A 20,509-nucleotide genomic window follows, 5' to 3' on the forward strand; every position below is an offset into this window, starting at 1 on the left:
CGTATGATACCCCCTTGGGGAGCCCCTACCCCATACATGACCCATAGGGGAGGCCCTGCCCCATACAGGACCCCACAGAGGAGCCCCTGCCCCATAATAGACCCCAGAGGGGAAACCCTGCCCTGTGGAGGAGCCCATGTCCCCTGCAGGACACCACGGGGGGGCCCTGCCCTGTATAGGATGCCATAGGGAAGCCCCTACTCCATACGGTACTCCCTTGGGGAGCCTCTGCCCCATAGGGGAAGCCCTGCTTTGTATGGGACCCCATAGGGGGGGCCCTGGGGCTGGGCAGGGACGGCTGCCCCCCACCCCAAGCCACCTTTCAGGACACAGGGGCTGCCCCAGCCCCTCTGATGGGACAAGGACCTGTCCCACCCAGGAGCAGCCTGGGCAGGGGGCCGGGGCCAGGTGAGGCCACCGCCGCCCCTACAGCTGGCAGCGCCAGAGGCCTTTGCTGCTGCTGCTGGTGGCCTCGCTCAGGGGTTGTCACACGCTGTCACATGGCAGCAGCTACCTGCCACCAGCAGCCACCGACCCGCCTGGCACCGGCAGCCACAGCGGGGTCCCTGGCTCGACAGCTCGGTGTGGCTGGCCGGGCCGGCTGAGCTGCTGCGGTGATGGCGGGTGCACCATGCCGTAACCGGCCCTGGCTCCCGCTCCTTCCTCGCCGTGGGGACTCCTCCGTCCCGGACCTCGCTCCCTGCCCCAGCCTGCAGCTGATGGCTCCTCTCCGCCCGGCACCGGTGGGACCCGGCGGCACGCTGGTTGCCCACGCTGCTGGCCCAGCCCGCCTGCCCACTGCGGTCCCCGCGCGTTAGGGGCATGGAGAGATGTGCTGCACCCATATGGGCACCCTCTGGACCTCTGCGCAGGGGCTCCCTCCCGTTTGCAGCACCCTCCGTCACCACAGCATGAAGTAATTGGAAGTACCTTGAAGTTTTTCCACGGCTCCGTTCATGGGGAAAGCAGGAGCAATACCAGCAGCGTTTTACCGTGTGTGTCTCTTCAAAGCTCACCATCCGAGCTGCTGCCGAGCTTCCCGCTTACAGCCCTCCATCTAATGGCTCTGTGGGCATTATCCCGCACTTCAGGTGTCTGAGATTGGGGGTTTTGGTTTAAAATCCCACCCTGAAACAGCTCAGCCCCACGTAACCTCATAGAAAACCATTTCCTAGGCTTGAACTGACATCCGAGGCCTCTGCCGCTGGCTTCCCTCTCTTCTCTGCGGGACAAACATAAGGAGACAAGAGCACTGCTGCTATTGTGCACTTTATTTCTATAGGTCCTCTCACAGAGGATCCCAAAGCACTTTTCAGAGAGTCTGCACATTGCTTCCAGGTTACGGGTGGTGACGCTGACAGCAGGTGGAACAACTTGCTTGGGGACAGACGGACACCCGTGCAGGAGCTAAACCACAACTCCAGCCTACTCCGTTCACATTTGGGTATCGCCTCCGCCAGGATGGCTCCATGTCGGATTGTGTGGTGATGCACACACCCTGCTTGTTTCAGGGCGATGAAATAAACGGCTGAGTTATCAGATACAAAGCGATGTCCTGTCAAGGGCCAAAATACCAGCTACCTTCACCTGCAGAGCCCTGCTTACAGCTTTGGGTACAGGACCAAAGCTCTGCGTGGTGAAAAGAGAGGAAAAACAAACCAAAAAAGGGCCCCTCAACAGAGCGGGGAAAAGCAGAGGTATTCCATGAGGAGTGCGGATCCAGCCGAGCATGAGTCCGAAGACCCCTGGGAGGGAGCGCTGCAAGCAAGCGCGTCTGGTGGGAGGTGTGTTGGGCAGCTCTGTGTGGGGCAGCACCTCCCCGGCCCCCGCAGGAACGGAACACAGTGGGTCACCAACACAGAGAGGGGAGCAGAGACGCGGGTGCCTAGGCACACACACACACACACGCTGCAACATGGTGGGGTGAAACATTGACATTTATATCGAAATACGCACTAACAGAGTGAGTTCTACCAGCCGATGCATTTTTGCCAAAGCAGAATCACAATTTTTTTTGTCCCGGGGAAGGTTCAGGGTGGCGAGCCACTGCAGTGCCTCGGGGCAGGCAGGGCGGGCAGTGCAGAGGGAGGCTGCTGCCTCGTTTCACATGTGGTGCGCGCTTTCCTCCTCACAGGTCCCATCCTGCGGCCATCCTCCTGTCCCCCCAGCCAGTTACAAGAGACTCTTCCTGGCCTTTCACATCTTTTGTTTTGTTTTTCTCTCTGCTGCAACAAATACGAAACTGGCAATGCTCACGCCGACAAGATAACAGGCTCCCACACAGAGCGGCCAAATGCAACCGGGTTGTTTGCGGAGTGAAGCCCCCCAGGGCCGGCTCTTTCCCAGCCAACCCTTAACAAGGACATGGTTCCCGCTGGCCACCAGGCAAGGGGAGCCCAGCCACAATCCCAAGGGACATTGGTCACCCAGAGCTGGGACCAAAGCTTTTCTCACTGTCTTGAAACGAGGTGCTCGGTTCTTAGTCCTAAGTCAGTGAGGAGGGAGAACCCCTCATTGCCTTCCCACATCACTGCAGTTGTGAGCGGGACACTCCTTACTAGGCAACAACAAGCAGAGCTAAAGTCTGAGCAGAGAGGAGGCTGTCCTCACCCTCTTTACACGGCACCAGCAGTATTGGAGGTGGTTACGGGAGCAGGAGGAAGGCTGTGAGCACCGAACCAAGCACAGAGCGCGGCACCTTAGCAAGCCAAGCCTAAGCAGAGCAGCAGAGCTGTCCTCAGTCACGTTGCAGAAGGCTCAGGAGCCTGCCAAACCTCTCGGTCCCCTCAGCACCCTGCCAAGAGGGGCTGACTCACAGCTGAGCACAGCCGCAGCTGCACGGGTTGCCGAGTTGAGAAGTCAGAGCTTTTTACTGGAGAGTACGTTCCTGGTTAGCATCTCTTTTAGCCAAGTGCAGTGGGGAGGGAAGCAGGGATGCGTATGTTCAGCTAGCACACTGCCTTTCCACACAAGCCTAGAAACCTGAACAGCTCACAGGGAGCAGAATGAGTTTTATCCTGTCTCCCTGGGGGTGCACAGGGAATGGGATAAGTCCTTTCCCCAGGACCCCTCCGCTGCAGCCTATTTTTAACACTTTATCTTCCACTCTCCCTTGCCCCAACTTCTCCAGCAAGCACCTTATTGCAAGCGTGAGCAACATTCCCTCAAAGCCCATCCTGCAAGGCAGCGGAGCTCTAGAGCGCAGCGGCCAAGTGAGCCTCGGGGAGCAGCGTGTCCCCAGCCTGGCTCATGGGCACAGGACCGTAATCCCTCCTCTACCGCCGCACTCCGAAACCTCCTACTTCTGATCCTGGCAAGTGGGACGCTTCATCTTTCCTTCATCTGTGTGTAGATCACATATACTGGAAACAAAACACACACTATGCATGCAATCCAGGCAGAAATCCTGCTATGATCAAATCTACAGGAAGAGGGGAATGTAGTGGGGACATGAAAGTATTCCTTAATGCTAGGTTATAGACTGCATTAAACACCAGCACCCTTTATTATAAAAAAGGGCAGACAGACTATATACAGTACCTATGTACTTCACTGCAGCAGGGCACAGCAAGCAACCTGGACACCTAAACACCCCTCACTCGGAACATGATACGAAGTGCCCGCTAAAAAGCTATCTGTTCCTCTCCGGTTTATCTGCTGAGAGGAGCACGTGTGACCGCAGATCCCGCCTACACAGGCAGAAGCACAGAGACCTGTGTCGGTGGCTTTTGGCCAGCTACCGCAGCGCAAACCACGGCGAGGTCTGCACAGCACCACCAAGCTCCAACTCCGGCAGGTAAGCCAAGGAGGAACAGACTTTATTTAAAATGGTTTTATTTGCAAGTATAGTTATCGAATTCTAGAGGGCTCTGCCTTTCAGGTCCAAACCAGTTCCCTTCTGAAGAAGAGAACCTTTCACTTTTAAATGAAAGGCTGTCTTCGTATGATTGTTAGTAGACTACAACCAGTCCTCGTAACAAAATAAACACATCACAATTCCACCTAGTAGCAGGCCCTGTAGGAGGGCACCTGCCCCTCCAGCTCCCTTGGCTAGAGGCAAGGAGCAGTGCCCAAGGCAGGAAATGCTACACCTTGACTTCACTTTTTGCTGCAAGAGGCTGTAGTTGCTCAAATAAAATGTTTACACAAGTAAAACAGAAGAGAGAAAGAAATATACACCTTGGAATCTGTAAAGCTTCAGACTGATTTGGGCCTTGCAGGCAGGGGCTATTAATAGGGGCTTTCTTTAGAAAAAAAGGATGTAACAGTCACATACTTAAAAAAAAAAACACCCAAAAAACAACAAACAGCACTGCAAAGAGCCCTGTGGCACAGGCAGCTCAGAGGAATGGAAGGTCAGTTCTAGAGTAAAGAGGAAGCGACTGCCTTGTGCAGTGTTTCCTGGATAATTAAAATCCTAAACTGAGCAACTGTTAAAAGCCAGCGACACCACACGCAGACAGGAGCAGAGAACTGGACAACCAGCAGCATTCGAATGAGACTGCCCCCAGGGAAAGCTACGTGGGAGGAAAGGTGCCCTGGCTAGCAGGCATGGTGAAATAAGCACAAGAACAAGCACCTGGGAGTGTTACACGAATTCGGTTAACCGTTTGTTTCTTTACATTTCAGAATTCCAGTTTCATGCTGCTTCAGAAAGGAGTGAGAAAGCAACACGTGTCACTTAAACCCAAGCACATCACCCCACCCACCCCCCCAAAAAAAAAAACCCAAAAACAACCCAACCAAAAAACCTTTATAAGGTGGGACCAAGTTTGGAAAAATGCATCTGTTCTGGCTTTTGCAAGTGGAATGTGATTCTTGTTCACAGGCTAATACACAGAGCACAATCCCTACAGCCAGGAACGGTGAGCTGGGAGCTGTGCATGGGCTGTCAGGGACAGGCTACAAGGGTTCTAGGACAACCACAGAGCAACAAGATATGAGAGGGGCACAGAGTGACAGTCCTGTTCTCGTTTTAAATGAGGAATGGTTTAAAAGTAAAACTCTTCTTCAGCTAATTTCCTCCTGCAATAAAACCAACCAAGCCGGCCCTCAGATGTACAAGACCAGTTAAACATTAGCCTTCCCCCTCAAAAACACTAGGTACGAACATCCGGCAACATTCTACAATGGAAAGTGCTTTAAGAAAGAAGGATTCTGTAGTGCCAGTGACAGAACTGATCTGATGGGCTGGATGATGCTGTTAATGCTGACATCAACTGCTCAGGCCAGGGAAGCTCGTTTCTCCTCGGGGGTCTCCTCCAGCAGCTGCATGATCAGTTCATGGAGGGGTTTGCAGATCTTTGCATAGCCCCCTCCCGTCAGGTGCAGGAAATCAAACATGTCGTGGTATGAGATGGTGCCATCTGAGTGCACGAAGCCGACGTCCACATCCAGAAGCTGGACGTTGGGCAGTTTGGGGAGCGAGGCTTTTAGCAGATGATTCACCTTGGCATTCTTCTGCCGCAGTGGGTTTGGCTTCTCTCCACGAGGTAGCAGGCCCTGGCACAAGAAGGAGGCAAAAAAAGAGCTTCATACTACTCTGATGGCACAACAATGCCTGCTTTCCCTTCCAATTCAGACTGCCTTTTGAGATTTACGATGTCCATGACAAGAGGAACTCGTCCTCTCAATCAGACTTTGCCCATTCAGATTACCATGAAAGGCAGCTGAAGGAGCCAGATGAGCTATAAGTACAACTGGCAAGGCATCTGCTCTCTTTTTTTCTTTTTCTTTTTTTAAATACATCAGTTTGCATTCTTTCTGTAAGCTTTCAGTGGTGGACTGAATGTCACCACTTAGCTTCTCACTAAGAGAGGCATCAGCTAAGCCATTAAGGCAAGGCAGCCAACTAGGGATTCCAATGCCAGCTCAGATCAGGGCACCTATTTTCCCCTCACGGGGCTCCTTCAACCACATTTTTAAGTGGGACAGCAATACCGCTAAGGAGAATGATTACACCCGCCTCTGGAGTAGCCGGAAGGACAACTTCTGCAAAGCCAGGGAACAAGGGGAGGCACGCACAAGGCAGAAGACAGATAAAGCGACTGCCCTCCCCGGTAACGATCGGTAACTCCCAGCAACGCAGTGGTGCGGTGCAGAGAACACAGGGCCTCCTCAGAGCAGTTTGTTTTCATCACGCTGCAAGAGACATACCAGTACAATAACTTTGGCCTGTGGCTGCTGAGTGTTTATCAGGCGCACGATAGCCTCGATTCCACCTGCTACTTCTTCTGCTGTGTTTTCATGATTATTTGTTCCAACCCAAACAACAATAACCTACAAGGAGAAAAAGCATTGGCATCTTTTCCAGAACTAGTTGTAATAGGCTTGCTGACCCTGAAAACCCTCTGTGACCAGCGAGCTACATGAAGAGCTGGGCTTAAGGCTAAACTCTAACTGCAAGAGGTCTTCAGCTGGCAGTTATGCCCATTTCTGAAGAGCATCTTATGACCTTCTGTTCTGGCCCTCAGCATGCATGAAGAACTGGTACTACTGAACCCTTTCTGGACAGCCCAAGAGACGTCTGAGCCCATCCCATTTCAGAGCCTCTTGGCCAACATACCGGTAGGAGCCAACACTGGTCAAAAAGAGGGTAATGTACATTTGTAGAGGATAGCGTGAGCTGCTTCAGGGCAGGGACAACTGTACAGGCCTATTTTTTATTTTAAAAGACTGTAAACTGCTATATTGCAGGCTTGAATACAAGAGGCACTGCCTCCCTACCTGGGGTATGTACTCCCTAGCAGCACCCTGGTGCAACATCCACTGCTCGCAACAGGGCTGCGACTGCAGGTGCAGACTGGGGAGCTGATCTTCACCACGCATCCTGCACGTCACCAACACTATCAAATACTTCAGCAACCCTTCCCAGAGGCCAAGAAGTCTCAGGTCTGAGACACACACAGCAACTCCAAACTACACGGGAAATCATTGGCCTGATTGACATTTTTGCTAGGACTACGAGGTCTCCTCTATTTATTGATGACATCCTCCAATTCCCATGTTCAGCAGTGTAAACCCTGTGTACAAGATGTACAGCTCTGTTCCCAAACACTGCTGGTTTAGCCAAACACGTCTCAATACCTGATGTGCACTCAGTGCCAACAGTTGCCCAAACAAAAAGCTGTGCTAAGGGTAACAGCTCACTCAGTTCTGCACCGCTGCCTGCTTTGGTTTTCTGCTTATACCTTCGGTTTAATGTTCTCCAGTTCACCATTCTTCAGCCTCCATAGAACGTGTCCTGTGGTGTCTCCACCAATCCCAAAATTCAATGCGTGAAGCGGTGAGAAGAGCTCTCGCCATATCTGCAATCAGAGATCAATCTGCTATGTCACAGCAGCATCCTGATCGTGAAAGAAAGACACTACACAGACAAGCGATGTCTTCAAGGACACTGGAAGTAGCCATGAGACTTCCTCTGAAAACTCACTTCCATAAAGGGCATTTAAACACAGGACGAGGCTTTACTCGCAGGTCCAGAAGAGACGGAGTTGCTGATGTTCAAGCACTCGGTCCTGGCACAAAGGAAGGGGAAGTTCTCTTGAGTAGCTATTTGCCCAACTCATCTGAGACACAAGAGTGCTGGATCTGCTGCAGACCACCATGTCCCTAGCTTCCTTAAGTGCGGGGCTTCTGAAGAAGGTGTCTGACCTGAAGAAATCTTTTCCATCATCAGGTAAAAAAACTAGGCAAAACAGAAGCAGCTCTGGCAGAACAAATCTGCTCAGCTGCCACCGCGGCGGAGCAGCAGAACTCCTCTTTGCCCCAATAGAGTTTTAGAGAAAAGCCTGTGTGCCAGTGCCACCCCAAGTGCTAGAGGGTTAAACGTGTTCTGGCCACACTAGAGACAAGACAAGTAAAATTCGTGCCCTTGGGAGGTCAGGTTGGAATCTGAGATTCAAGGAACTAGCTAGGGGTTGTGTAGTGTGTCAAAATGGAGGCAGTCAGTAGTGGATTCAGAGAGAGACTGCAAATGGCTTACAGAGATAACGTGGTAAGGCTTTGTACAAGCACCAGGAAGTTAAGGAAGCAAGGCAGAGTAAGAGATGACAGTGAAATGGGAACAGAAGAAATGGTCAGTATTACTCATGACGATCACGTACTGGATAAGAGAGAAAAACACTCTTAATTCCTACAACCCCACCACCTTCCTTTCTTTAACTATACCTCATATTGCTGTAGCAACTGCACCATGGAGTCCCCCACGAAGAGCACGTCAGGCTCCTTGTCTTTGCAGTCCAAGACAAACCTATTGTGCTGGTAAAAGAAAGCAGCAAAGTAAGCTCTGGCTGATAGCTCCCTTCTGGGTATCTCTGCTGCAGGACAGAAAGGGACAGCTGCCCAACCAATTTCCCCTGCTGGGAATTCTCCGAGTTTCTCTCTGCATTAACCCATGAACTGCTGGATGCTCCTCCCAACTATAGCAGCCCCAGCAACAACCTCAGCTCTGATAAGAGCAGCATCTCATCTACTCTACATGACATACGTAAGCCCTGAGCCTGTCAGACGCCCATTAGGTTCAACAATTACAGAGAAATTATCGGTTAGTCACTGCAGTGAGTGTCCTCTGGCTATTTCTCCCTGTCTAGGAGGAAGGGATGGGCAGTCCAGACACCTCACCTCTGCTTTTCTCAGCTTTGTCACTCCCTCAAAAAGACACACGCTGGAAAGCGCTGCTTTGCACTTTAACAAAAGGGCTGGCAATTCTTCCCAGCTAATGGCCCAGCTGCAGTATTTTCTGAAATGATTTCACCGGGCAGCTTGCAGGTCATGCAACAATGCTGCTTTTTGCCCCGCTTCATCATTATAAGACAGACACATACCGACAGCTTGCCAGCATTGGGACAGCAGAGCTGTTACGAGCTCAGGTTGGAAGCATGGCCAGACAGGCCCACACAGCACGCACTCAATGCCCCCCCCACAGCCTCCCGGTAAAGAGGATTCAACCTCCTATGGTGACTGCCCCTCCCAGCCTTACCTGTGACATCCACCTGTCGTCTCCCTGAATATCTTCAGCGGCATGTGGAACTGCTGCTGGGTTTGAGTTCCCCTGGCTCATTCTGTTCCTGCGGAAAGAACATTTCAGACCAGCTCCTTTTAGCGGCTATCACAGCATGCTACCACTGGGGAAAAAGAGGCTGGCTGGCTAGAAACTGCTGCACTTCCTGACATTCATAATATACAATTCATGCCTATTCCTACGCGTGTTGACTGCTGGCCGACACCAACATTCATTTTATTCCATGTGCAACTGTCAGACCAAGTCTGCAGACAGTCCTCCTGAAGCCATATACTGATCGGACATCCAGGCACACGAACACAACGTTATAAAAAACAAAGAAAAGATCGTTTCAGGCGATGTTCTGCAGAAGCACACCTCAGCTATGCCAGGCTTTAATAACAGAATAGTAAATGCTAACATTACTGAGGATTAGCCCCTATTAGTATCAAGATATCCAGCTTACGACTCCTGAGCTCCGCGCTTCAGGTGGATTATCTGGCTTCAGGGGACAGTGCATCACAGCGGTATCGATCCCAATGGACCTCAACCAGGAGCACTGGACAGTGGGCTACTGCTTCCAGCTACCACCCCGCGCAACAGCAACTCCCCCGAAGCCACCAAGTGCCCGCAGCAGGCGGCAGCCCCAGGCTGCAGAAATGCAATCGGGGCCAAGGCTTCAGGCGACAGCCGAGTCTGTGATGAGGTTCCCGATTAGCCGGAGAGCTGACAAGCACGGGCCCTCCTCCCCACTGCGCCCACCTGGCCCCCCCGGCCCCTGCCGGGAGCAGCACCTTCAGCCTGGGGTTAACCCCTGCGGGGCAGGGCTCGTCAGGAGGCTTCCCGCCGCCCCCAACGTCGCCAGGGGGGCCGCCTCCTCTGTTATGGCGGGGCCGCCGCTTCGGGCGGTGTCTCCCCGCTGTCAGCGCCGCCTCCCGAGCCCCCCCCCCCACGGCCGACCCTCCCAGCGAGTAGGCGGGGGAGCCCTCCCGCGGGGAGCGGACGCCCCGCCATACCCGGGGCACCGCGCCAGCTCCGCCGCGGGGCGCGGCCCCGGGCCTCCCCGCTCCGCCCCGCGGCGCGGCCGGCGGGCGAAGGCAGCGAGAGGGGCGGCGGCTGCCCCGGCAGGGCTGGGAGGAGCGGCCGCCGCGCCCAGCCCCGGCCCCGCGGACTCACGGCGGCTGCGGCTCCCCCCGCGACTCCATGGCGCTCTTGGGCGGGCGCCTCCCTCCCCTCGGCCCGGGCTGCCACCGCGCCTGCGCGCCCCGGCCGCTTCCGCTTCCGCCGCCGCCGCCCGCCAATCACCGCTCGCTCCCCGCGCCGCTTCCGGCCGCGCTGCCGGAAGTCCCGCCCGGCCCTCCGGGCCGTCTGGCCCCCAGGCGGCGCCCGCCCTGCCATGACGTCATTCTCCCGGCCGTGACGTCTGCGGCGTCATTCTCCCATCGGCGAGGCGAGGTGAGGCGTGCCCGTTAGCGCCTGGGGCCCGTCCCGCCCCGTCCCCCGCGCGCCTCGGGGAGGGGGGCGTCCCTGAGGCCTGCAGGCCGCTGCTGGGTGACGCCAGCAGGGCCACCGCGACGTCAGCGGCGGGCTGTGACGCCACCGCGGCGTGGCGGGTACCAGCGGGCCGGGGGGTGGCCCGTCCCCTCAGCCCACCAGGGCTGGCTGTGTCGCCCGCCGGCCGCGCGGGGGCGCCCTGCCCGGCCCCGCCCCGCCGCCACTGCGGAGCGGCGCGGGCGCGTCCCGGCGGCGCTGGCGTCACGGGGCCCGCCCCGCGGGGTTGCCATGGCAGCCGCCCCCCCCGCCGATGAGCTCACGCGGTGCCGCAGCCCCGTGGGGGGGGGTTTGCTCCTCGCAACAAGATGGCGGCGGCGGCGGCGGCTGCAGCGGCAGCGGCGGGCGGCGCGGGGGGGCCCCCTCCGGCCCCGCGGCTGTCCCCGGCCCCGCCGCCCCCGCGCCCCCCCGGGCCCGCCCGCATCGGCTACTACGAGATCGAGCGGACCATCGGCAAGGGCAACTTCGCCGTCGTGAAGCTGGCCACGCACCTGGTGACCCGGGCCAAGGTGAGGGGCCCGCCGCGGCCCGGCACGCGTGGGGCGCTGGGCAGCCCACGGGCCGGGACACCCGCCCCGGCCTGCCCCGGCTCGGCCCGGGCCCGGCGCCCCGCGGCTCGGGCTGGCGCGGGGGGCAGCGCTGCCGCCCCGCCGTGCGTGGGGCCGGCTCCGAGCCCGCGGGCGGCGCGGCCCGGAGCCGCCGGGGTGCCGCCGTGCGCGGCCGCCGCCGTGGCCGGGCCGTGGAAAATGCCGTTTGCGGCGTTACGGTGGGTCCGAGCGTGGGGGCAGCGCCGGGGCAGCTGTCACCGGGCCCTGCGCCTGGGCCACGGGCTGGTGACACCGCCGCGGGCGAAGCTCGCCGCCCCCCCGAGCGCCGCCCTGTCGCGGGGGTCCTGCGGGGAGCGGGGGGTCCTGGGGGGAGCGGGGTCTCCGTTTGCCTTAATCCCACCTGGGAAGATATGGAGGTGGAACAAGCGGGTGTTTTGTGAACGCGGGGATGCCAGCTGACGTAAGGGCAGCACCAGCGGCCGTGGGTATCGTGGGTATCGAGGAGGGCTGTAAGAAATTACCCTGCTTGAGTCTTCCAGGGCCACGCAGGAAACCACAAGGAATAACGCGAGAAAGGGGCTCGCTGAGGGAGCGGTGCTCGTGCACAGGTGCCCCCAGCTACGGGCTTCGTTCCCAGGCCGGCAGCCTCGGCCACTCCGTTAGCCCTTGGGAATGTGGTGAGAGATCCCTGAGGAACAAAAATCCTGCTGCAATAGTTGGGATTTTGTCAGTTGTACCACGCTGTCTGAGAGGGTTTGTCTTGCTGCATCTGCCGGTGCGGACTGCTGGTGGCAATACCGAAGTCTTCTCCAGAAACTGTTGCAGGAGGAAGATCGTGATGGAAGCAGAACTGGGGGTGGGAAGGCAGCGGGGAGCAGACAGGCCTTAACGAAATCCGGCTCACCGGTGCCGTTGCCCTGCTCTTGGCTACCGTAGTAGCACCTTGGAAGCACTGCAGATGGAGACTGTTGAGGACGGTTTTGGCTTGTGCGCCTTAGCTGTCCTATAAATTTCAAGAGTCACTTTATATTGAAACATTACAATCAATCCAAAGTTAACTTTCATTTGTTGAAACCCTGGCTTTGTGCCCAGGTAACTAAGTAAAATTAATTTCAGGGGCTATTTAAAAATCGGTCGCTTACCACCTCTTGGCTGGTTCTTTTCAGAATCAGGTTATATTTGCCTGCCTTGTGAAAACTGACGTCTGTTTCTGTGCCTTCAAGTGCTAAATGCTACAATTCTACCTGCACTTTGGCTACTGTTGTTTTGTGCAGGGCTTGGCCATTGTTTTCCCCGTTATAAAACTGTATGTTGCTGATAGAAGCGGGGGCGATAAGTTAAGATGCTTCAAATGCGGGAGACTGATCCTCTTGAGATCGCTCCTGTAGCAACAAGTCAGTGTTCCTGTTTTCAGCCTCCCTTGTTGAGTCAAGGTTTCTTTTGAGTGGTGCTAACTCTCAGGTTTGCAAAATACCAAAGTGGAGACAGCCTTTTGCATGGGAATAGTTAATTTTTCTGAAGAACAGCACAAGGCACGCAAATTTGTGTCTGGAAATCCTGCTGGACGTCGAAGGCCAAGACTGGAGTTTTAGGTGTTTTTTATGGATGATGGAAGACAATGCTAATCTCAGAAAAACTTGGGCTTCGATAAATAGCACTTTACACTTGTTTCTACTGCCGTGAAGTGACTGAGGGTGGATTGCTGGCTTTAGGAAGCAGCACGGCTCTTGTCTGGTAGGATGGTAGGCTTACTCATTGCCTCTGCCACTGAGCCTGGTGGGGTGGGCCACTTACTACAGTGGCGGGTTTGGCATGCTTGCACATTTCCCTGTGCTGCTGCCTGGAGGAGATGCGATCCCTCTGAACTTGGAGTGCTCTCCGAAACCGGGGAAATACCTGTGCCGGAACAACTGCCATCTGTTCGGCTGTGCCGGTGCCTGAAAGGCTGAGCTGGAATAGCTCAGAGCTGAAACTTGACCTGGAAGCTTTCTCAGCTCTGAGGTCAGGTTTCCCTTCAAATCCCAGCCTGTGGAAAGGAGCGCGAGCAAATGGATTGTTTTTTGCCTGCAAACTCTGAGCACTGTTGTTTTGGTACTTTTTCTTCGCCAGTGGGGCAGTTGCTACTGGCTCAGGGAGAGTAGTGGGGAAGGAGAGAGGAGCTATTTGCTCTGAGCTCTGGGATGTGTCAGGTTAGAGGGGAGGTATTGATGTAAAATGTGTAAGAAAGGGTGAATCTATGGGAAGGTTTTTTTGAATGGCAGCGGGAACACAAAATAATGCTCCCAAGAGCTTGTTTTCGTCACGGTAATGCTTTTAACAATTTGACTTAATGGAAGCGACTCAAGAGAAAGTAAAGCCCTAGCAAAATGGTCCCATTTAGAGATCTGAAAGAATTCTTTGATCACGAAATGCAAGTGTAGCCCAGTTGCTGAGCATGCTGGCAGCACCTTCCAGAGGTGATCTCTTCCAGTAGCAGCTGCATAGAAGAACTGGGCAGCGTTCAAATATAGCCACCAAATCCCTGCACAAACTTGACCCCATGTCACATTCTCTTAGAGAAAAGCTGGTTTGCTCGTCACGGCCCCTTCTTGGGAACCACGCTCATCTGATGTCTTGAAAGGAATTCCAGTGTGAACGTCAGTGTAAGCTTGAAAAATATATTGTTCCTGGTCTTTTTAGACCTTTTCCAGAAGGTGAAATTAATAACTGTGTAGGCTTGTGGTCGTTGCTGAGCGTGAATCTGAAGGTGGTCTATCGATGAGGCGCTGGAGCCTGTTTTCCTTTCCTATGGATGTTTACCAGGTCAAGCGGACTTTGACATGACATCCGAAGATAACAGTTTGAGCATTCCTGGCTTGTGTCCCCTTTTCCCTAAAGAAAAGAAAAGCAGAGAATAGTTTGGTGCCTGTTTTCCTATCAAAAAGACCGGGATTTTTCTAGCTGTTCTAAAATTGAGGACTACGTTTATTTGCAGAGAGGAGGAGAGCGTGTGCTGCATATGCCTGGCTCTAATGGTCTGGCACATATTGCTGACACAGAACATTGCAGTTTACATGTAACTGAATTTCACAAGTTGAATGTGGGTCAGCAGCGTTGGGGACACTAACGAAAGGGAATGTTAATCATCCTAAAGGGCAGGAGGCCTGTATTCATAATTGTCTCTGCTGGAACTGATGAAATAGAAGGGAACAGATGACAATTTACGTATTAACCAAGCCAGCAATTTACATTCAGTCCCTGGTTATGCAAAGTTGGAATCTTGTGCTCTGTAAGAGGGAGTTACTCTGATGGCTGGACAGGAACTGGAGCCGCTTCTCTGACTAGGATTAATTGGGCACCTGCAGGATATCTTGCTGCATCTCTCCTCTGCTTCCTGCCTTCTCTCTCCCTTTCCTTTGTCTCTCCATCTTTCACAAGAAACCCTTTTTTTGTTTCTGTTCTAAAAAAAAAAATCTTCTGAGTGACCTACTGAATGAGTTGTTTTCCACACAATTCCCCCTTACAAAATAATCCGAGTGACTTCATTAGAATTCCAGCTCTGTTCAGACACTGGAGTTGTTCTTAATGCTGTTATTTTTTTCACAAGGGTCGATCAGTGAGTGTTAACAGAGAAGACTTCACGAATGCACTGTGGAGCATGTACCTTGTGTTCCTGTCCTCTTTGGATGTTGCGTTTCAGTCTTCAGGAGCTGTTGGGAATGAGGAGGGAGGAGAGGGACTGCTGTGGCTGCTGTGCAATGCTGAAAGCTATCTCGGCTGTTCTTGTTCCTTCTCTTGTGCTCGCTACAGCATGCCGGAGACCCAGCCAGGCTGCCCCAGCGTACCTGCCACGGTTGAACTACCCCTCTGATGTTGTTGCAAGTAATAGGTTACTGTAAGCATTAAGCTGTCCCTTGTTCTGTGTGTTCAAACCATTGCACTGTATGTATTGAATGTCTCAGTAGGAGGTGAGTCTTCATTTTCACCTCCATTTTTCTCTTGAAGTGAAGATAAGAATTCACAGTCCTGGGAGAACATGGCTACCTCCCAAGTCCAGTGATCTTCCTGCTGTGCTGTCTTCTTCCTGCTGTAACTTCTTCCAGGCTGGTTGTTGACTTCTTTTTGAGTTCCTGAGCATTTTAAGTAATAGCTAGGTAATGGGCAAAGTTAGGAATGAGTTTGACTAGTAGCGTGTTGTGGCAGTCTGATTAAGGGGCTACCTGGAGTTGTTTTATTGGATAGTAACCCCAAACCGTGATGATTTAATCCTTGGCAGAACACAGCCCTTTTTCTACCATCACAAGCACGACTGGAGAAAGGCTAGGATTAAGCTGATTTTTTTTGCTAGGTCTTTGAGGAGCTGAGCATTTTCTGGAGAACGGGAGGCATCTCTACTTTTACTTGGAGAGGATGTTCCCTTCCGTGAGAGAACCAGCCTAGTTTCTATGGTTTGTCTTCAGGTGAGTTGGGAGTCATCGGCAGAACAAATTTTGCACTGGAATTCTTGGAGGTGGGCCCTGTGGCATTTAAAACTAGGATAAAAATCCAGCTGGTAGACTTTATTGATAATCAGGCTTTGCCGCTCTGGAAGGAATCGGGCTCAGTTTCGCAATCTTTGGTCACTGAATGTGGGAGGCCTAAGAAGCCATGACAACTTGTCTGGATTTCTCTTGCTGCAAGTGCAAAGAGCCCAGTGGGTGGAAAGGTCTTGTTGGCTGCTCCATCCTGCTCTTCCCTGCCTCAGCCACGCAGCAACGAGGCACATGGCTATGGGATGACCACAGGTCAGTTCCTGCAGTCAGCATGCCGCATGTGATCGTCTCAGAGTAGGCTGCGTGCCGGTATGCCGTGATTCGTTGCTGTGTCAGATGGAAGCTGTTCAATACTGGTGCTGTGCAGTTTGTAATGAGCCGTGTGAAGGCCTTGCGTGGTCACGTATTATTTTTTAAAATTTGTTTTCTTTTTCTGTGTTTGTTGGTGCTTCCCCTGTCCTGCTTATTTCTTTTGGCTATAAGAAGGGCCGCTGGTTGTGGATGGCTAGTAACTCAGGCATCTGTTATACTGCTACTAATGTGGCCTTTGTTCTCATCATTTGTGTGCTCCAGAAGAGTTGTGTTTTCGTTCTTATTCGGTGGGGAGCTTTAGTAAAAGCCTAAAAGCTAGAAATGTTTTTTGGCTAGGCATAGTTGCCACAGTGGGGATAAGAGGGTGTATTTCTTAAAACCTCACAGGTCATTACCCGTATCAACTGCAGGCAGAAGTACTGACATTATATGTTTTATTACAACTTTTTTTTTTTTTTACAACATTTGCTGCAGCAAATAACATACGATTACCAGGAGATTAATGCAAGAGCACGATTACATTTGAGACCAGGCTGCTTCTTGATGAGTCTAGCAGTGCTAGCATGTCAAAACGGGGCCAGGAGAGCCAGCTGACAGTGGTAGTGTTCCTGCAGGGGCAGGGTGAGTGAATGGGCCTATGGCACCTGTCCTGCATTAAGCCGTTTCGGGCAGGGGGAGTAGTCTAAAAGAGCCAAGATAATGGGTACCTACTTCTCAGTTGTGTTGCTGTTAGCTCAACTGAGGGGTGAGGTGGTTCATCTCTTGTACCTCCTCAGCTTGGCTGTCTCCCACCTCCTTCCAGTATCCCTTTCTCCCAAATGTTTGAGGTGCCGGAGCTTTGGGGCTGCAATGGCAGAAGATGAGATGAAGATGTGGGAGCAAAACAAATGCTGTCAACGAGTGGGGTGGTGTCTTTGGGCAGGTACAGAAATTGTCACTGTGGGGAAAGGTGGTTGCCGCTGACGGGAGTGGGAAGAGGAATGACTGTGGCACAAAAAGGGATTGGTGCCTCTTTTCTTGGTAGGTGTCTTGCAAAGGTTTTGTGAATGCTGTGGAGGCCTAATTAGAGTTTCTAGAGCCTGTATTCTCATTTGTGGTTGAAGGAGGAATCATGTTAGAAGGAAATAAGGAAATAGCAGTATGTTGCTGGGAGACTGGGCTCCTTGGGTATTTTCACAGAGAAGCAGCAGCTAAGCTCCTTTTTCCCCACGTACTCTCGCTGGGTCATGTACCAGCCTTGTGCAATTGCTATAGAAATCTGCTAGCCCAGGCAGCTTGCCCTTTCTTGCTCTTGTCAAGACAGTTGCCTAACAACTGTGTGTTTTCTCCCCACAAAAGTAAAGCTTTAGGAAGTTGCTCCAGTGTTGCCATCAGAGTAGAAGTTACAGTTTGTAGTTGAAGTTCTCCCTGACTGAAGAGATTCATGTGTGAATTGTGACTTCCCCTTGTGAGCATGATGGGCGCTGTCGTCTGTCAGTCCTGCTGTCGCCTGCACGGCACGAGCAAGATGCTGTCTTCAGCTGAACGTATGCGAGCAAGGGTTAAACCGACTCAAGTGTCTCCCTTTGGAGCTTGCACGGGTTTAAGTAGAGCAATTTGGAAATTTTCTGGTTAAGCCATTGTACTCATTTATTACAGACAGGGCCTTTCTGCTGATCCCAGTCCAGGGGTTTAATATGCTGCATTAACACTTAAATGAAGAAACCACTGAAGGCTGATTCATTATTAGTCATTATGTGCCTTTTCTAGTAATTCTGACCCCAAATCTATATAGTTGAGGCTAAACCTCGCCCTGTCTGTTAAATGGCCATCAAAGGGGTTCCATAAAAAGGGAATTATGTGGCTTCAGCCAAGCTTCAAAGTAGTCGAATCATACTAACCCACACAAACAAACTCCCACACCCAGTGGAACTGACACGTTGTGCTCAAAAATAGCACAGTGTTTGCATGCATGTGTGGGGGGAGCTGAGCCGAGCTTTGCTCCACTCATCAGCAGCATTCAGAGGATGGGCAGGAGATCCTAGGGCAGCCCAAGCATCTGCCAGTGAGCTGGATCTCGCTGAGAGCCCTTTGGTTTTCCCATGACACTTGGTGGCATACCTTGCCGGACCTTATTTTGAAGCGTTTAATTCTTGCAGAGCATGTGTCCTGTTTATGCTTGAGTGTTGCTGTTGCTTTTGGTTATCCTGGCAGCCTCTGCATTCACTACTGGGGACAATTACCAGCCTGGGCAGCTGCGGTTTTGGTTCAGGGCTCTCATAACACTGAGGAACCTGAGAAGAGACCTGGTCTTTGCACAGTACAGGTGTGTTTGGAGCAGCTCCAGCATCCCTCCACGTGAGGTGCGGAGCTATACTATGGGGAAGTGGGCTTAAGTCTGTAGTTTGTGGCTGTGGTGGCTTTGTCTGCAGGTGGCGGGAGTGCAGATATCCTTCTTGAAAGTGTTTTGGTCATTAAAGGCCAAATGAAATGAAATTGAAGGTATAAATGCAAGCCATGGTTTTGTGCCCCTTGGCAGGAGTGCACGGAGGTATTCACATTGTGTCGTGCAGAGCGGCAGTCGTGCAGGCAGTTTGTGAAGGCTGTTGGAGGCAAATGGTTTGCTGGGAAAACCTCACCCCTGGAGTCCTGAGAATCTGTATGAAGGAGCTGGCAGGCAGGTGCTGCAGGAGGATGGAGTGGGGATGTGGATGCAGGTACAAAACGTTCTTCTGACACAGCATAAGGTGCAGCTGAAGTGGGATGTGCTTTACCAGGCATTGGATATGAATACTTGGGTTGGCCAGTGGGAGAAAGGCTTGTCTGGAGGGTGATTCAGCACACCCTGAACCGGCTCAGCTGAGCCATGGAGTGCAGCTGCCTATTTCTTTCCAGTGGCTGAAGTGGGAGCCTGGCATGACCAACTTCCCAAAGCAAGGCAGCTGAATCCTGCCTCAGCCATCTAAATAGGGTTTGTTCACAGAAGCAGTCTGTGTGCATTGAGTTATTGTCTTGATCTGCAGATGGATGAAGTGACTGGCCCAAATTTTGGTATTGTGTAATGCAGAACATGACTGTGTTATTGACAGTCCAATTTAATGTTTTCATTGTAGTTCTGTATCTCCTTGACATTTGCTACTTTCGTGTATGGTTTGGCAATTGGAAGCTCTGCCTTTGACTTCTTAAAGTATCTGATGCAGTTATAGTACATTAATTATCGAGTTTTGAAGATCGTTTAGAGGGAAAGGAGTCTGTAGGGTATCAGCATGCGACTGTGGGCCTGGAGCTGGAGGCTAGAGTGGTTTGACAGAGAGCCAGGCACAGGACGACTGTCAGAGCTCCATTAGGAGAACGCACGCCTTGGTGCTACTGGGAATAAAAAAAGAATGTGGGGCTGTGGCAGCAGATTAAAGTATTTCAATTAAAGTCTGGATTTGGAGGCTGCATACGTCTGCTGCCTTTCAGCAAACAGATGGATGTTTCATGTCTCCTTCCAATAACTTTTAAAATATGGTTAGTCCTATTGGAAGTAGTTTTGAATGAGACGGACCCAGTGAAGTGTTTCCAAGGCTGAGAAAGCGCACGTGGATTTCTGTAGCAGAAGGGAAGACAATTTTTTTTTTAGGGTTTTTCCTTACCTAAGCAAGTCTCCCAGCTTGTGCTTGCTCTTTGGCTGACTTGGACTTCCAGCTGTATCGCTTCCTGGATAGCCTTTTCCTGTGCATAGAATGTTACGTGAGGAAATACGTATGTAATGTGTATAGAGGTGTAACAGTGATGGGCATGTGAAAGAGCCATGGCCATCACACTGCGGGTGCAGGGTTGGGTGTTTTTTAAGGCTCAGGGATCTACTGTTGTTTAGCCTGAAGTGTTTCTGAATTTTTTTGCCTGCATTCAGGCTCATCGGGTAGTTCCAGGAGTGTTTCTGGTCCCTCTCGGGGGACAGTGTCTTTCAAGCCCCAAGGCTTCTTGCCGAGGGGTGAAGGCAGCTGAATTAAAGCTGATGAGGCTTCACCTAAAAACTAATTGTAGCATTCCCTGACATCTAAGCCTTTTTAATAGAAGGAGTAAGTTGACAAGCTATATGTAATTGTGTGTGAAGTTTGATCAGATAACATGCTGAATTGCAGCAGTGATCCTAGTTTAAGCCGTTTCCTGCCTGTGGGATGGAAGCATACAGTTTGTTCAGGTGTCGTGCTGCTCTTAAAGGCTCGCAGGAGTCTGGTGTACAGGTTGCCCTTGCTAGGGTAGTGAGTGTGCGTGAATCCGTCCAAGGGGAGGCAGGCATGGTTGTTTACATCTTCTGGGGTATGGACTGCGTTACAATGAAAGTGAAGAAACTAGGTGAGAAAAATGCCACTTGTCATCCGTGTGTTTAAATCCTTACAAAGATGTTTGCTCATGTTTTCCTTTAGCTAGTAATGCCACTCTTCATTGCATGTTTGTTCACTTCCCCTCCCTGGTGTCTCTTCAGGAAAGGTTTTATGCTTTGCCCTGAGGCCTGGGATTGCTACTGCATTGTAGGTAAAACAGTCCAGGCAGTTGCCAGCCAAACTGCTGAGCTACGTTACCAGCTGGTCTGTTGGCTGTCTAAATCCTGAAATGTC

General features: G+C 52.4%; 3 protein-coding genes across 9 annotated transcripts in view; 2 read left to right on the forward strand and 1 right to left on the reverse strand.

Moving 5' to 3' along the window:
• APOA5 (apolipoprotein A5) overlaps positions 1–20,509 on the forward strand; it is a 118,398-nt gene that overhangs the window by 4,907 nt on the left and 92,982 nt on the right. The gene's annotated exons all lie outside the window — the stretch shown is intronic.
• Positions 1,920–10,324, reverse strand: PAFAH1B2 (platelet activating factor acetylhydrolase 1b catalytic subunit 2). Of its 2 annotated transcripts, none has more exons than XM_055728606.1 (6): positions 10,178–10,324; positions 8,981–9,068; positions 8,170–8,259; positions 7,191–7,307; positions 6,157–6,279; positions 1,920–5,502 (listed from the first exon to the last, which is right to left on the reverse strand). In XM_055728606.1, the coding sequence occupies exons 1-6, from the start codon at positions 10,204–10,206 to the stop codon at positions 5,224–5,226; spliced, it is 726 nt and encodes a 241-aa protein (XP_055584581.1). In that variant the 5' UTR covers positions 10,207–10,324; the 3' UTR covers positions 1,920–5,223. The 2 variants fall into 2 exon arrangements, with proteins under 2 accessions (XP_055584581.1, XP_055584582.1); XM_055728607.1 differs by lacking the exon at positions 10,178–10,324 and adding an exon at positions 10,018–10,130.
• SIK3 (SIK family kinase 3) overlaps positions 10,807–20,509 on the forward strand; it is a 91,774-nt gene continuing 82,071 nt past the window's right edge. For 4 of the 6 annotated variants that reach the window (XM_055728583.1, XM_055728585.1, XM_055728584.1 and 1 more), the window contains exon 1: positions 10,813–11,061. In XM_055728583.1, coding sequence (XP_055584558.1) covers positions 10,861–11,061 — 201 coding nt within the window. In that variant the 5' untranslated portion in view covers positions 10,813–10,860. Of the gene's footprint in view, positions 11,062–20,509 lie in introns of all 6 variants that reach the window. The other 2 variants (XR_008735454.1, XR_008735453.1) reach the window with 1 other exon arrangement.

The sequence above is a fragment of the Falco cherrug genome, chromosome 17, assembly GCF_023634085.1.
Source record: "Falco cherrug isolate bFalChe1 chromosome 17, bFalChe1.pri, whole genome shotgun sequence".
Taxonomy (NCBI): Eukaryota; Metazoa; Chordata; class Aves; order Falconiformes; family Falconidae; genus Falco; species Falco cherrug.

Bases quoted from the DNA above. Each gene is read 5' to 3' on its own strand.
- PAFAH1B2 (XM_055728606.1), bottom strand. From the start codon at position 10,206: ATGGAGTCGCGGGGGGAGCCGCAGCCGCC. The intron at 8,260-8,980 runs GTAAGGCTGGGA...TTCTTTTACCAG, and splicing joins ACGACAGGTGGATGTCACAG to CACAATAGGTTTGTCTTGGA. The intron at 6,280-7,190 runs GTATAAGCAGAA...TTCTCCTTGTAG, and splicing joins TGGAGAACATTAAACCGAAG to GTTATTGTTGTTTGGGTTGG.